The sequence below is a fragment of the Hypanus sabinus genome, chromosome X1, assembly GCF_030144855.1.
Source record: "Hypanus sabinus isolate sHypSab1 chromosome X1, sHypSab1.hap1, whole genome shotgun sequence".
Classification (NCBI taxonomy): Eukaryota; Metazoa; Chordata; class Chondrichthyes; order Myliobatiformes; family Dasyatidae; genus Hypanus; species Hypanus sabinus.
Window position 1 is genome coordinate 46911660 of NC_082738.1, and position 12217 is coordinate 46923876.

Genomic DNA, 12217 nt, shown 5'->3' on the forward strand with positions numbered 1-12217 from the left:
TCTATCCGCCAAGTGAACACATGACAAGAAATACTTTTACAATTAAGCAAGTTGCATGACAACTACACTCAGATATGTGAAATGGGAATTCACACTTCACGCTTAAAATCCTTGATTTCTTTTTGTTTGTTTAACTCACCAGTAAAATTTAACATGGTATTCATGCGATCTAGTTTCTCACCAGATAACCAGTTTTATGCCTGATCTGGGTATGTCTGCCTGATTGAAGCTACACTGGAAAATCACGTGCACCTATTTTAATATTTGAACTCATTTCAGTCTTATGTAATTTGAAAAATGAGATAGAATTGGATCAAAATTTATTTATTTCTGGAACAATATTAAAAATAACACATCATGTGACAATAAGAGTTTAGATTCATGTGCAGTTTTGATTAAATTCATTTGATTCATTAAAAGCTGCAAACCATCATTTCTCTCAGAAAGCTTGTAACGTTCTCCTTCGCGTGTCACGAACGCCGAATTTAACGTCGAGATAAACCACAGTTAATAAGAACCAGATCGCAGCAAGATTAACCATTTACTGTTCACTCTTCACATTAACATATGGTGAAAACTGTTGATAAAACAATACAAGATTGATACAGTATTTGTTCCTTCCTTAATATCACATTTCAAGTGTAAATACTTGCAAAGGTGACTATAACTACATTACACTAAGGTGCAGTATACAGGGAGAGTTTACCTGCTCCATTGACTACTTTAAATAGACTTCCATGCAAACTATCCGCGACTCTTTAACTAACGAAAGCATAAACATTATCGACCGTCGTTACTTCTAACAGGATCGGCATTAACATCTTAGTTCAATATATCGATTATCTATTAACTTACAGCGTTGCTCTCACTGTGATTTCTCATGCCTGCAAAACAACTTCTGCTCCGGTGAGCCTCGTGGTGAGCCCCCACCCTCGCGTTAATTCCAAACCGGTATTTTCCCACAAGACGCGGCGAAACCGGATGTGATGTCATCGCATGCCGATATATTTTACATGCAATGAATATACTTTAAACACTTCTAATTCTAACTAGAAAATACTATCGAATGAATTACTAAGCGGAAATATTATAAACTAAATAACTGTCGTAAAGACAGCACACTCCCCGCTTGACCTTCGTAAGGTCACAATGAGCAGAGTACAAAACTTAGTCTCTTAATCAGTCATTGGGTAGAAGTAGAATAACTTCTGTAACTGGCCTTTGGTAAATTTTCACATCGCCTTGGTCGGTAGTCTTCAATTCGATCTTCCTGACATGTCCATCCCCGCTAGGGAATGTAGCAGTGATTCTGGCCATTGGCCAGCTGTTGCGGGCGATTTGCTTGTCCCTGAGCAGGACTAAGTCTTCAACTTGAAGATTCCTTCGGGGTTCTGTCCACTTTTGTCTCTGTTGCAACAAAGGTAGATATTTTTGTCTCCAGCGAGGCCAGAACTGATTTGCCAGAGCCTGGACTTGTCTCCATTGCTTTGTGTACAAATCCTTGTCTGAGAAGTCTCCTGGTGGAGGAGGTGCTCCTGCCTTTTGCGTAAGGAGCGTTGATGGCGAAAGTATAAAGGGGTTTTCTGGGTCAGAAGACACAGGTAGGAATGATTGTGCGTTTATAATGGCTGTGACCTCTGCCATTAGGGTGCACAGTACCTCGTGGGCCAATCGGGTGCGTTGCTGCATCTCAGGTTTCCTTTTCTGGGTTTTCCGTAAGGACGTGAACCGTTTGACTGCCTGCTCTTTGTTATCTGGTGAGCGCTGGCGTGGTTCTCTGAAAGGCAATGGGGCAACCCCATTATTTGCTTCATCTCTGAAGACCTTGGTGTCTTTGGGTTTTAAAGAAATGGTATCTTGAGCTGATTGTGCAAGTTTGTTTCCGTGCTCGGTTTGAACGAAAACTGACTGACCTAGCGTCTCGTCGGTTACTTTACGCTTGGTAATGCCTTGTTGTGCTTCTTTAGGGTACACCTCAGTGAGGCAGATCTTGGAACAAGAACGGCTTGACTGAGTTTGACCGCAAACTTCTGTACAGTTCGAGCTGACAATTGTTGTCCTGGAGTGAGCCTCTCCCTCCCCACCGTCCTGTTGTGGGGGTGAAGGAGCGTTGTCGGTTCTTTCATTCTTGACTTCATCACGGAGCCGTGAGGGTAAATTTCCTTCCTCGTATGGATGTGATGCAATCGTGACTCTCTGAGGTTCCTCGTAGCTGGGGAAGTTATCGAATACGTCTGGAGAGGGGAGACGAGCCTGCCAGTCTGTTTGATATTGTACATAGTCGCTTGTGCGTTCCAGTCTGGTCCTTTCTAAAGTAGATCTTACTGCCGTCAGATCACGCGACCCTTCAGGTTCTTCTATGTACTCTGCTTCCGCCGTGGCAGCTTCTTCTTCTCTTTCTAGCTGCAGCACTTGCAACTCTGTCGATATTTTTGCCATTTCCAACTGGGTTTCGGCTTCTCTGGCGGCCTCTTCTCTTTGTCTGGCAGCCTTTTCGGCTTCTCTGGCGGCCCTTTCTTTCTGGATTTCGGCTTCTCTGGCAGCCTCTTCTCTTTGTCTGGCGGCCCTTTCTTTCTGGATTTCGGCTTCTCTGGCAGCCTTTTCTTTCTGGATTTCGGCTTCTCTGGCAGCCTTTTCTTTCTGGATTTCGGCTTCTCTGGCAGCCTCTTCTCTTTGTCTGGCGGCCCTTTCTTTCTGGATTTCGGCTTCTCTGGCAGCCTCTTCTCTTTGTCTGGCGGCCTTTTCGGCTTCTCTGGCGGCCTCTTCTCTTTGTCTGGCAGCCTTTTCGGCTTCTCTGGTGGCCCTTTCTTTCTGGATTTCGGCTTCTCTGGCAGCCTCTTCTCTTTGTCTGGCGGCCCTTTCTTTCTGGATTTCGGCTTCTCTGGCAGCCTCTTCTCTTTGTCTGGCGGCCCTTTCTTTCTGGATTTCGGCTTCTCTGGCAGCCTCTTCTCTTTGACTGGCGGCCCTTTCTTTCTGGATTTCGGCTTCTCTGGCAGCCTCCTCTCTTTGTCTGGCGGCCCTTTCTTTCTGGATTTCGGCTTCTCTGGCAGCCTCTTCTCTTTGTCTGGCGGCCCTTTCTTTCTGGATTTCGGCTTCTCTGGCAGCCTCCTCTCTTTGTCTGGCGGCCCTTTCTTTCTGGATTTCGGCTTCTCTGGCAGCCTTTTCTTTCTGGATTTCGGCTTCTCTGGCAGCCTCTTCTCTTTGTCTGGCGGCCCTTTCTTTCTGGATTTCGGCTTCTCTGGCAGCCTTTTCTTTCTGGATTTCAACTTCTCTGGTGGCCTGTTTCATTTTCAAAACTGCTTCTTGTTTGGCGTAACGCAGTCGCACCTTGGCGGCTTCTGCCTTGGCTCTTGCCTGTGTGGACTTACTTGATGTCGTTCTACTGCCCTTGTCGCTGGGCGCCATCGACTTGATCCCGGATCGAGCTGACATTGCAGCACTTGGAACACCTGATAACGCCTGGGTGGGCTTACTTGATGTCGGTTTACTGCCCTTGTTGCTGGGCGGCGTCGACTTGATGCTGGATTGAGCTGACATTGCAGCACTTGAAACACCTGATAATGCCGCTTTTTCACTGTAACGTTCTCCTTCGCGTGTCACAAACGCCGAATTTAACGTCGAGATAAACCACAGTTAATAAGAACCAGATCGCAGCAAGATTAACCATTTACTGTTCACTCTTCACATTAACATATGGTGAAAACTGTTGATAAAACAATACAAGATTGATACAGTATTTGTTCCTTCCTTAATATCACATTTCAAGTGTAAATACTTGCAAAGGTGACTATAACTACATTACACTAAGGTGCAGTATACAGGGAGAGTTTACCTGCTCCATTGACTACTTTAAATAGACTTCCATGCAAACTATCCACGACTCTTTAACTAACGAAAGCATAAACATTATCTACCGTCGTTACTTCTAACAGGATCGGCATTAACATCTTAGTTCAATATATCGATTATCTATTAACTTACAGCGTTGCTCTCACTGTGATTTCTCATGCCTGCAAAACAACTTCTGCTCGGGTCTGCCTCGTGGTGAGCCCCCACCCTCGCGTTAATTCCAAACCGGTATTTTCCCACAAGACGCGGCGAAACCGGATGTGACGTCATCGCATGCCGATATATTTTACATGCAATGAATATACTTTAAACACTTCTAATTCTAACTAGAAAATACTATCGAATGAATTACTAAGCGGAAATATTATAAACTAAATAACTGTCGTAAAGACAGCACAAAGCTCATCCCTAAACTTATGCCATTGGAGGTGCAGGTTTTGTGAAGTGTAAACAAATAGCTCTTTAAAATTTATTAGTGTGCAGATAGACATTTCTGAGGAATCTTAGAATTCTGCACTAGGTAACACAACCTTATGAATCCTATTCATTATTCTTACAGCATCAAGCACACCCGACTGAATTATTGACAGTAACATCTATAACCTACAAATGAGTTGTTCTGCTGCTATTGCAATTCCTATAAGAATCTGCTCAAATTGCCTTTGAGTCAGAATGAGTTTCTTCACCTTTTCCAATGAACAAATGCCTGCAAAAAGTGTTTTTCAAGACAGCTACGCTTTCCTTAATAGTGTTCCTTACATCTGTTTCCAAGTATCTACCGTAATCTTGGATGAAATCTTCTGTCAGTGTAGCATTCATGACAATTAATGTTGAACATTTTGTTTTCCTTTGTAAATTGAACTATTTAAGGTATTTACTATGTACCATACAGAAGTATTTTTGTTAAAATTATTCTTACAACAACACATTGGAATTCTCTGCACATTGTTTCAGCCTCCAAATTTGACTTTTTTTCCCTATAGTCAAGGGAAAAGAATTTACGTATGGAAAATACCATTACCATACTGCATATTTCACAGGTGCACTTGAAATAAGTTTTTGTTCTGTTGCTATCAATATTATTGCTAGTCATTGAAACAAACAGGAATTACCCTAGTTTTTTTGCTTCTAAAAACTGATGTTTGTAGTTTTGTCGTATAGTTCTGGTAAAGTTGTTTCCATTTTATTTGAGATAAGCAGACCAGATTGTTTCACAAACCTGATGATGTTTTTGGGACATGGTTCGGCCTAATTTTCTACAACAGTACATTCCAGAACAACAATGTGGCAGGTCCTGTTAGATGTAAATCGAATTGACTTTATTTCTTACATCCTTCACATACATGAGGAGTAAAAATCTTAACGTCACGTCTCTGTCTAAATGCGCAATGTGCAATCATAGTAATTTATAATAATTTATAATAAATAGAACAGTCAATGTAACATAGAAATACACTCTGATCAGCACGAATTAATCAGTCTGATGGCCTGGTTGAAGAAGCTGTCCCGGAGCCTGTTGGTCCTGGCTTTTATGCTGTGGTACCATTTCCCAGATGGTAGCAGCTGGAACAGATTGTGGTTGGGGTGAGTTTAATGGTGAGTAAGGCATCAGATTTAGTTAATGGTTTAACAATGTGTGAACATTTGTCTAATTACGATCATAGTGGGATTAAGTCCAACATAATGTTTAAAAGAAAACATGAAACAGCTATTAAGAGTCTAGATTTGGACAAAGCCATCTTTGGTGCAATAAAACATAGTGTGCCCAGGGCATATTGGAAAATGACAGATCTGAGAAAGGTATTCAAAAAGAACTTAATAAGAACAAATTTATACCTCAAAGAAGCTGATGATGTGTCCTTGTTTGGTGACGAAACATTTGCAAATTGATTGCCAAGATTGGAGATCAACTCAACCCAACAATCAACCACTTGAGCTATACATTTTCCAAAGTATTTCCAGTGTTCAATTAATCAGAATCTAGTATTTTAATTTCAAATTTTGTGAAGGACTGTTGTCTCCCACTGTCCTTAATAATGGGTCAGTGAAGATATTACTGTCAATTGTACAGAAGTCCTTTTTAGAAATGTTTACTAAATGTCTCAAAAACAAAAATCCAGGGGACGTCACGTGATGACGTAGGATCGAGACGCTGGAACCCAGCCCTCCTGTAAAAAAGTTAATAAATTAATGTTTAAGTGAAGAAAAGTTAATTAATACTTTTTAAGGTTATTTATAAATTACTCTGGATTGTTTTAAGCTAAGCCTCATAAACAGAGGACAAAGAAAATTACTACCGCGAAGACCGCTCAAGTTGGAACAGAATCAAGGCCTACATCTACTGAAGAACCACGGACTCAGGTACAACACACCACCGGTGAAACAGAAAAGGAGACCGTGGCAGTGTCGGCCATTTCTAAAGGGAAAGATCAACGAGAACTGCGCAAGCGTAAAGGAACGAGCATGCGCAAACGAGAGCAACTAGAACTACAAAACCCAGCAACGACTGAAACCGACAGTGAAAGTGAGTCTGAGAGAGAGCCGGACTCTCTGGAAAAATCAGATGAAGATGGAGAAGAAGATGAAAGTTCCTCTGAAAATACAAAAAAGACTTTGAGGCAAATAATGCATAAATTAGAAAAATTAATTGCATTAAAAGTAATTAAAAGTAACCAAAATTAAAGAAAAAATAACAAATATGGAGGCTTTGTTTGGTAAAATGACAAAGAAACAGGAAAAAATGGAAAAGAAAATTACAGATTTGGACGTCAAAATGGAAGAAATGGATGGAAGAATGAAGAAGATGGAAGATGATAATGATGCCTGGACATCAGAAAGAAAACAACTCGTGGGAAAAATTAATAAGCTTGAAAATTTTAGTAGACGCAACAATATTAAAATTGTTGGACTTAAAGAAGGTACCGAAGGAGAAGACCCAATAAATTTTTTTCAAAAATGGATTCCTGAAAAATTGGAAAATTGGAAATGGGAGAAGAAACTTTAATTGAGATTGAAAGGGTGCACAGAGCCTTAAGACCAAGATCTCAAGATGATCAAAATCCGCGATCAATTTTGATAAGATGTTTAAGATACCAGGATAAAGAAAAGATTTTGAGGGCGGCTGCCCTGGGTGCTAAAAGAAGAAAAGGTCCGTTGATGATAGCAGAGAAACCAGTTCTTTTTTATCCTGATATAAGTTATAACCTTTTGAAGAGAAAGAAAGAATTTAATCCAGCTAAAAATGTTTTATGGGAAAAAGGTTATAAGTTTTTAATGCGTCACCCAGCAACATTGATAATTTTTTTGGAGGAGGGAAAAAGATTTTTTTCTGATTATCAAGATGCGGAGGTGTTCGCACAAAAGCTTCCATCTCTTCGCTAATTAAACGTAGAGATTTCTAAATGTAATGGTTAAAGACGAAGACAGAGAAAGCAAATGGAACTGATGGACATTTAAGGATAATATAAGGGAGAAAAGTAAAATTTTAGAAATATTAATTGAGAATAGTATGTTTTTTTATATATATATACTTTTTAAGTTGCGGGGGTGCTGGGGAGCTTTGAATCGGTTACTACGGGATTCACGTGTGTAATCATGGCGATTGCCATGACCCGTACAATAGAGGGGGGTAATGTTGTGTTTTTTTTTCTTTCACAACATTAGTAGGGGGGTATTTTGTTTTTTTCTTTATTTTCTATTTTTCTTCTATTCTTTTGCCTGGATGATTGGTGGGGACACACATAGCAACATGGAGACTTCTAAAAAGATTTCCCAGGATACAATGAAAGTTGAAAGATTAGGTATTATTATAGATTAATGAAATAGAAATTTTAATTCAAAAAGGAAATATTAAAAAACTTATATCTTGTATGTATAATTTGATTCAAAGACAGGCAATTAAACAAGGAGTCCATAAGTCAAGACAAAAATGGGAAAGTGATTTGAATATTAAAATTGAAGAAACAAATTGGTCAAGACTATGTCTTGATAGTATGACAAATACAATAAATGTTCGGTTAAGATTAGTGCAGTATAATTTTCTACATCAATTATATATTACACCACAAAAAATAAAAAAATTAAATCCAAATTTGTCGGATCAGTGTTTCCGATGTAACCAGGAAACTGGTACTTTTTTACATTCAACATGGTCTTGCTCTAAAATTCAACCTTTTTGGACAAATTTAAGACTTTTACTGGAACAAATTACAGGAACACAATTTCCTCATGATCCAATATTACTTTTACTAGGTGATATTGAAGGGATAAAACCGAAACTCAAACGAAATAAATATCAGAAAGAATTTATAAAAATTGCACTGGCAGTAGCCAAAAAAGCTATTGCAGTTACTTGGAAATCGGATACATATTTAAGTATAGACTCTTGGAAGAAAGAAATCTATGGCTGTATTCCATTAGAAAAAATTACTTATAATTTAAGAGATAAATATGAAACATTTCTGAAAATTTGGAGCCCTTGTTTACAAAAGACAGGATTAAATATATAGATGCTCTGAAGATGAAACAATTGGTTATTTGGGAAAAGAAATAAATATACATATTAAAGTTATTACGAATTCCATGGAGCATGTGGAGATCTTCCAACAACCAGGCATTCTTTCTTTCTTTCTTTTTTTCTTCTTTCTTTCTCTTTTTTTTTCTATAGGGCAGTTAGGGGGGAGGGGTTAAGGGGAGGGGATAAGGGTTATATACATTTTTTTTCATACTTTACTTTGTAACTATTTAAAAATGCAATAAAAAAAGTTTTCAAAAAAAAACAAAAATCCCTATTTTGTGGTGAAATACCTGTTATTTTTTAGATTGAAATCAATGCAACAGCTGACATCAGGAGATGATTCCCTTTCTCATTACCTCTCTTTAATTGGAACTGATTCCTCCATGTACTCATGATGATGCAGTGGTTAATCCACTGCATCAATGAGGAATGATTTCTGGTGACTGACCAGGCCACAATTCCCAGAACCATATTGGCTGAGCAGCCTCAGCTTTAAAGTAAAACACCGGAGACATAAATAATTAAAATTGTAGCTTTCCGTTTGATCTAGCTTAGTTTGAAACATTTCTCCTCTCTTCTTGGTCTGAGCAAATTGGACTTGACTCAGGGACGAGATCCAGCACCTGGCCGCGTGGAGTGCCAACAACAACCTGGCTCTTAACACCCAGAAGACCAAGGAGATCATTGTCGGCTCCAGGCATGCTAGGAGACACAGTCATATCCCCATCTACATCAATGGAGCTGTAGTGGAGCGTGTATCAAGCTTCAAATTCCTTGGTGTCCACATTTCTGAGGATCTCACCTGGTCCCTGAACTCCTCCATCCTGATCAAAAAGGCACAACAGCACCTTTATTTCCTGCTGAGCATCGAGAAAGCTCACCTCTGTCCCAGGATACTGACGGACTTTTACTGCTGTACCATTGAGAGGATACTCACCAACTGTACCTCAGTGTGGTATGGCAATTGTCCCGTGTCGGACCGCAAAGCACTCCAGCGTGTGGTGAAAACTGCCCAGTGGATTATCAGCACCCAATTGCCCACCATGGAGAACATCTACCATAAACGCTGCCTGGGTAGGGTGAAAAGCATTATCAAAGTTGCATCTCACCCTAACCATGGACCTTTTACTCTCCTCCCATCCGGTAGGTGCTACAGGAGCCTCCGCTCCTGCACCAGCAGGCACAGGAAGAGCTTCTTCCCTGAGGCTGTGACCCTGCTGAACCTCACATCACAGCGCTAAGCCATATTGCACCCATATTGTACTGTCTCAGTACTTTTATATTTATGTGCTGTAGCACTTTTTATTTGCAGTTATTTTGTAAATAACACTATTCTTTGCATTTCTGGTTAGATGCTAGCTGCATTTCATTGGCTTTGTATCTGTACTCGGCACAATGACAATAAAGTTGAACCTAATCTAATCTAATCTAATTTCTTCTCCCCTGCTTGGTATCTTTAGAGTCATAGAATTATACAACACAGAAACAGGCCCTTCAACCAAACTGTCCATGATGACCAAGGTGCTTTCCTCATTTGCTTGCCTTGGTTCTATATTTCTCTAAAGTTTAGAGAAATATGGAACAAATGGGTTCCCAACTTGGGATTCATGGACCCCTTGCTTGATGGTATTGGTCCATGGCATAAAAGTGGTTGAGAACCCCCTGTTGTAAATTGTTTCTATTCATGCACTTGTCTGTGTGCCTGTATTGATTTTGTACAAGTTAGAATATTTTACAAAGTAAATTCTGAATTGTACCTCAGGCGATCAAACACAATTTCAGTATGGAGTTCCTCAGCTTCACTGGAGCAAGTGAGAAAGCAATTCTGATGTAATTGCACATTTACAGTAGGGCTATTTGTCAGGTGAGGAAAAAAAGTTAGAATTTTCTAGCATTCCTTTCTGTTCAAATTTAGCTAACCGTGTATTGACATGAAATGCCACATGAAAATAAACATGACTTTCAGCATTCTTTCTAAAGTCACAGTGAAAATCCAGTTTATTGCCATATGCAAAAGTACAGGTATACATGGTGCAATGGAATAGCTGGATTAAGTTCAACAGAAAACATGAAACAGCTATTAAGAGTCTAGATTTGGACAAGGTCATCTTTGGTGCAATAAACCAGAGCATATTGGAAAATGACAGATCTGAGAAAGGTATTCAAAAAGAACTTAATAAGAACAAATTTATACCCTAAATAAGCAAGGAATCTATTTGCAAACCAAGGACCATAAATAACCGAAAAGGGAAGAGACTGATGGTGTCTCCTCGTTTGGTGATGAAACATTTGCAAATGGATTGCCAAGATTGGAGAACAACTATTTTGTTCTCACAAGACTAGAGAAAACATACTTGCAACAGCATCACAGGCACATCACAGCACATTCACAGCGTTCACAAGAAAAATGTAAATTAAATATAAACTCGACTCAATTTTTCCAAAAAATGACACAAATAGAACAAAAACAAGTGAGTGGTTGAAGTGCAGTAGCCATTCTTGAATCTGGTGATGTGGGACTTTAAAGCTTCTGTACCTTCTGCCAAATAATCGCCGTGAAAACATGGCATGGTCTGGATGGTGGGAATCTTTGATGATAGATATTTGCTTCTTGAAGCGGTGCCTATTATAAGTATTGCCAATGGTTACTACAAGGTTTCAGTTAGCACAAAGTTTCACTCAGTATTAGTGAAAGCTCTTGAACAGAACTTGAAGCATGGAGTCTCTGTTTACTGGCAGAATTGTGAACATTATAGCCCTGAGGCGGCATGGTGGTGTTGTGGTTAGCATAATTCCTTTACAGCACCTCCGATCACCAAATGAGATTAGATTCCCCCCCCCCCCCCCCCCCACTGTCTGTTCGGAGTTTGTGCATTCTCCCCAAACCTACTACTTAGGTTTCCTTGGGGTGTTCTGGTTTCCTCCCACATTCCAAAGGTGCACGGTTTCGGGTTAGTGCAGGGAGCCTTACCATTAACCGAGGGGCCCGTGGACCACAGGTTGGGAACTCCTGGGTTAGTGAGTTGCGTGCATGCTATGTTAACAGCGGAAGCGTGACACAGTTCACTGGATGCTTCAATGTGCATTTGACAAATAAAGCTATTCTTTCTTTCTTCTTTCTGCAGATAGTGAAAAGCACAGGAGATCAGTAAAGTAGTTAAGTGGTTAAATGCTCTTCCCTCTCTCTCACCTTCCAGCCTATCACAAATCAATACTTCTCTCCTGCCCTTCCCACTTGGGTTCCACCTTAAAAGGAGTTTTCTTTAACTTTTCTCATTTATGATACAAGACCATTGACCTGTTGACTCTGTTTCTTTCTCCCTGGATAGATCCCAACTGAAATTGTTTTCTTGTGTGCTCTATTGAAATCAAAATCATGTTTATTATCATTGACGTATGTTGTGAAATTTGGTGTTTTGTGGCAGGAGTACAGTGAAAGGCATAAAAAAAAATTACTATAAGGGGCAGCGTGATAGGGTAGTGGCTAGCACAACACTTTATAGTACAAGTGACCTGGGTTCAATTCCCATTCCTGCCTGTAAGGAGTTTGTATGTTCTCCCCGTGACCACATTGGTTTTCTCCAGGTGCTCCAGTTTCCTCTCACAGCCCAAAGACATTGTAAATTGTCCCATGATTAAGCTAGGATTAAATTGGGGGATTGCTGGGTGGTTTGGCTCAAAGGGCCAGAAGGGCTTGTTTCATGCTGTATCTCTAAATAAATAAATAAGTTGCAATAATAAATAAATCAATAAGTCAATATTGCAAATAAAGTTCAAAAGAGGAATAGTGTGATAGTGTTCATGGATCATAAACAAATCTGATCGTAGAGGGGAAGAAGCTGTTCCTATAAT

The 12217-nt window shown here is 39.8% G+C and overlaps 1 protein-coding gene across 3 annotated transcripts; it reads right to left on the bottom strand.

Annotated features, from left to right (window-relative positions):
• Positions 1-308: 308 nt before the first annotated feature.
• LOC132384912 (plectin-like) lies at positions 309-10196 on the bottom strand. Of its 3 annotated transcripts, none has more exons than XM_059956540.1 (2): positions 10123-10196; positions 309-3703 (listed from the first exon to the last, which is right to left on the bottom strand). In XM_059956540.1, exon 2 carries the CDS (start codon positions 3535-3537, stop codon positions 1180-1182), a length of 2358 nt encoding a protein of 785 aa, XP_059812523.1. In that variant the 5' UTR covers positions 3538-3703; positions 10123-10196; the 3' UTR covers positions 309-1179. The 3 variants fall into 3 exon arrangements, with proteins under 3 accessions (XP_059812523.1, XP_059812524.1, XP_059812525.1); XM_059956541.1 differs by lacking the exon at positions 10123-10196 and adding an exon at positions 5686-5806; XM_059956542.1 differs by lacking the exon at positions 10123-10196 and adding an exon at positions 4609-4658.
• Positions 10197-12217: the final 2021 nt, after the last annotated feature.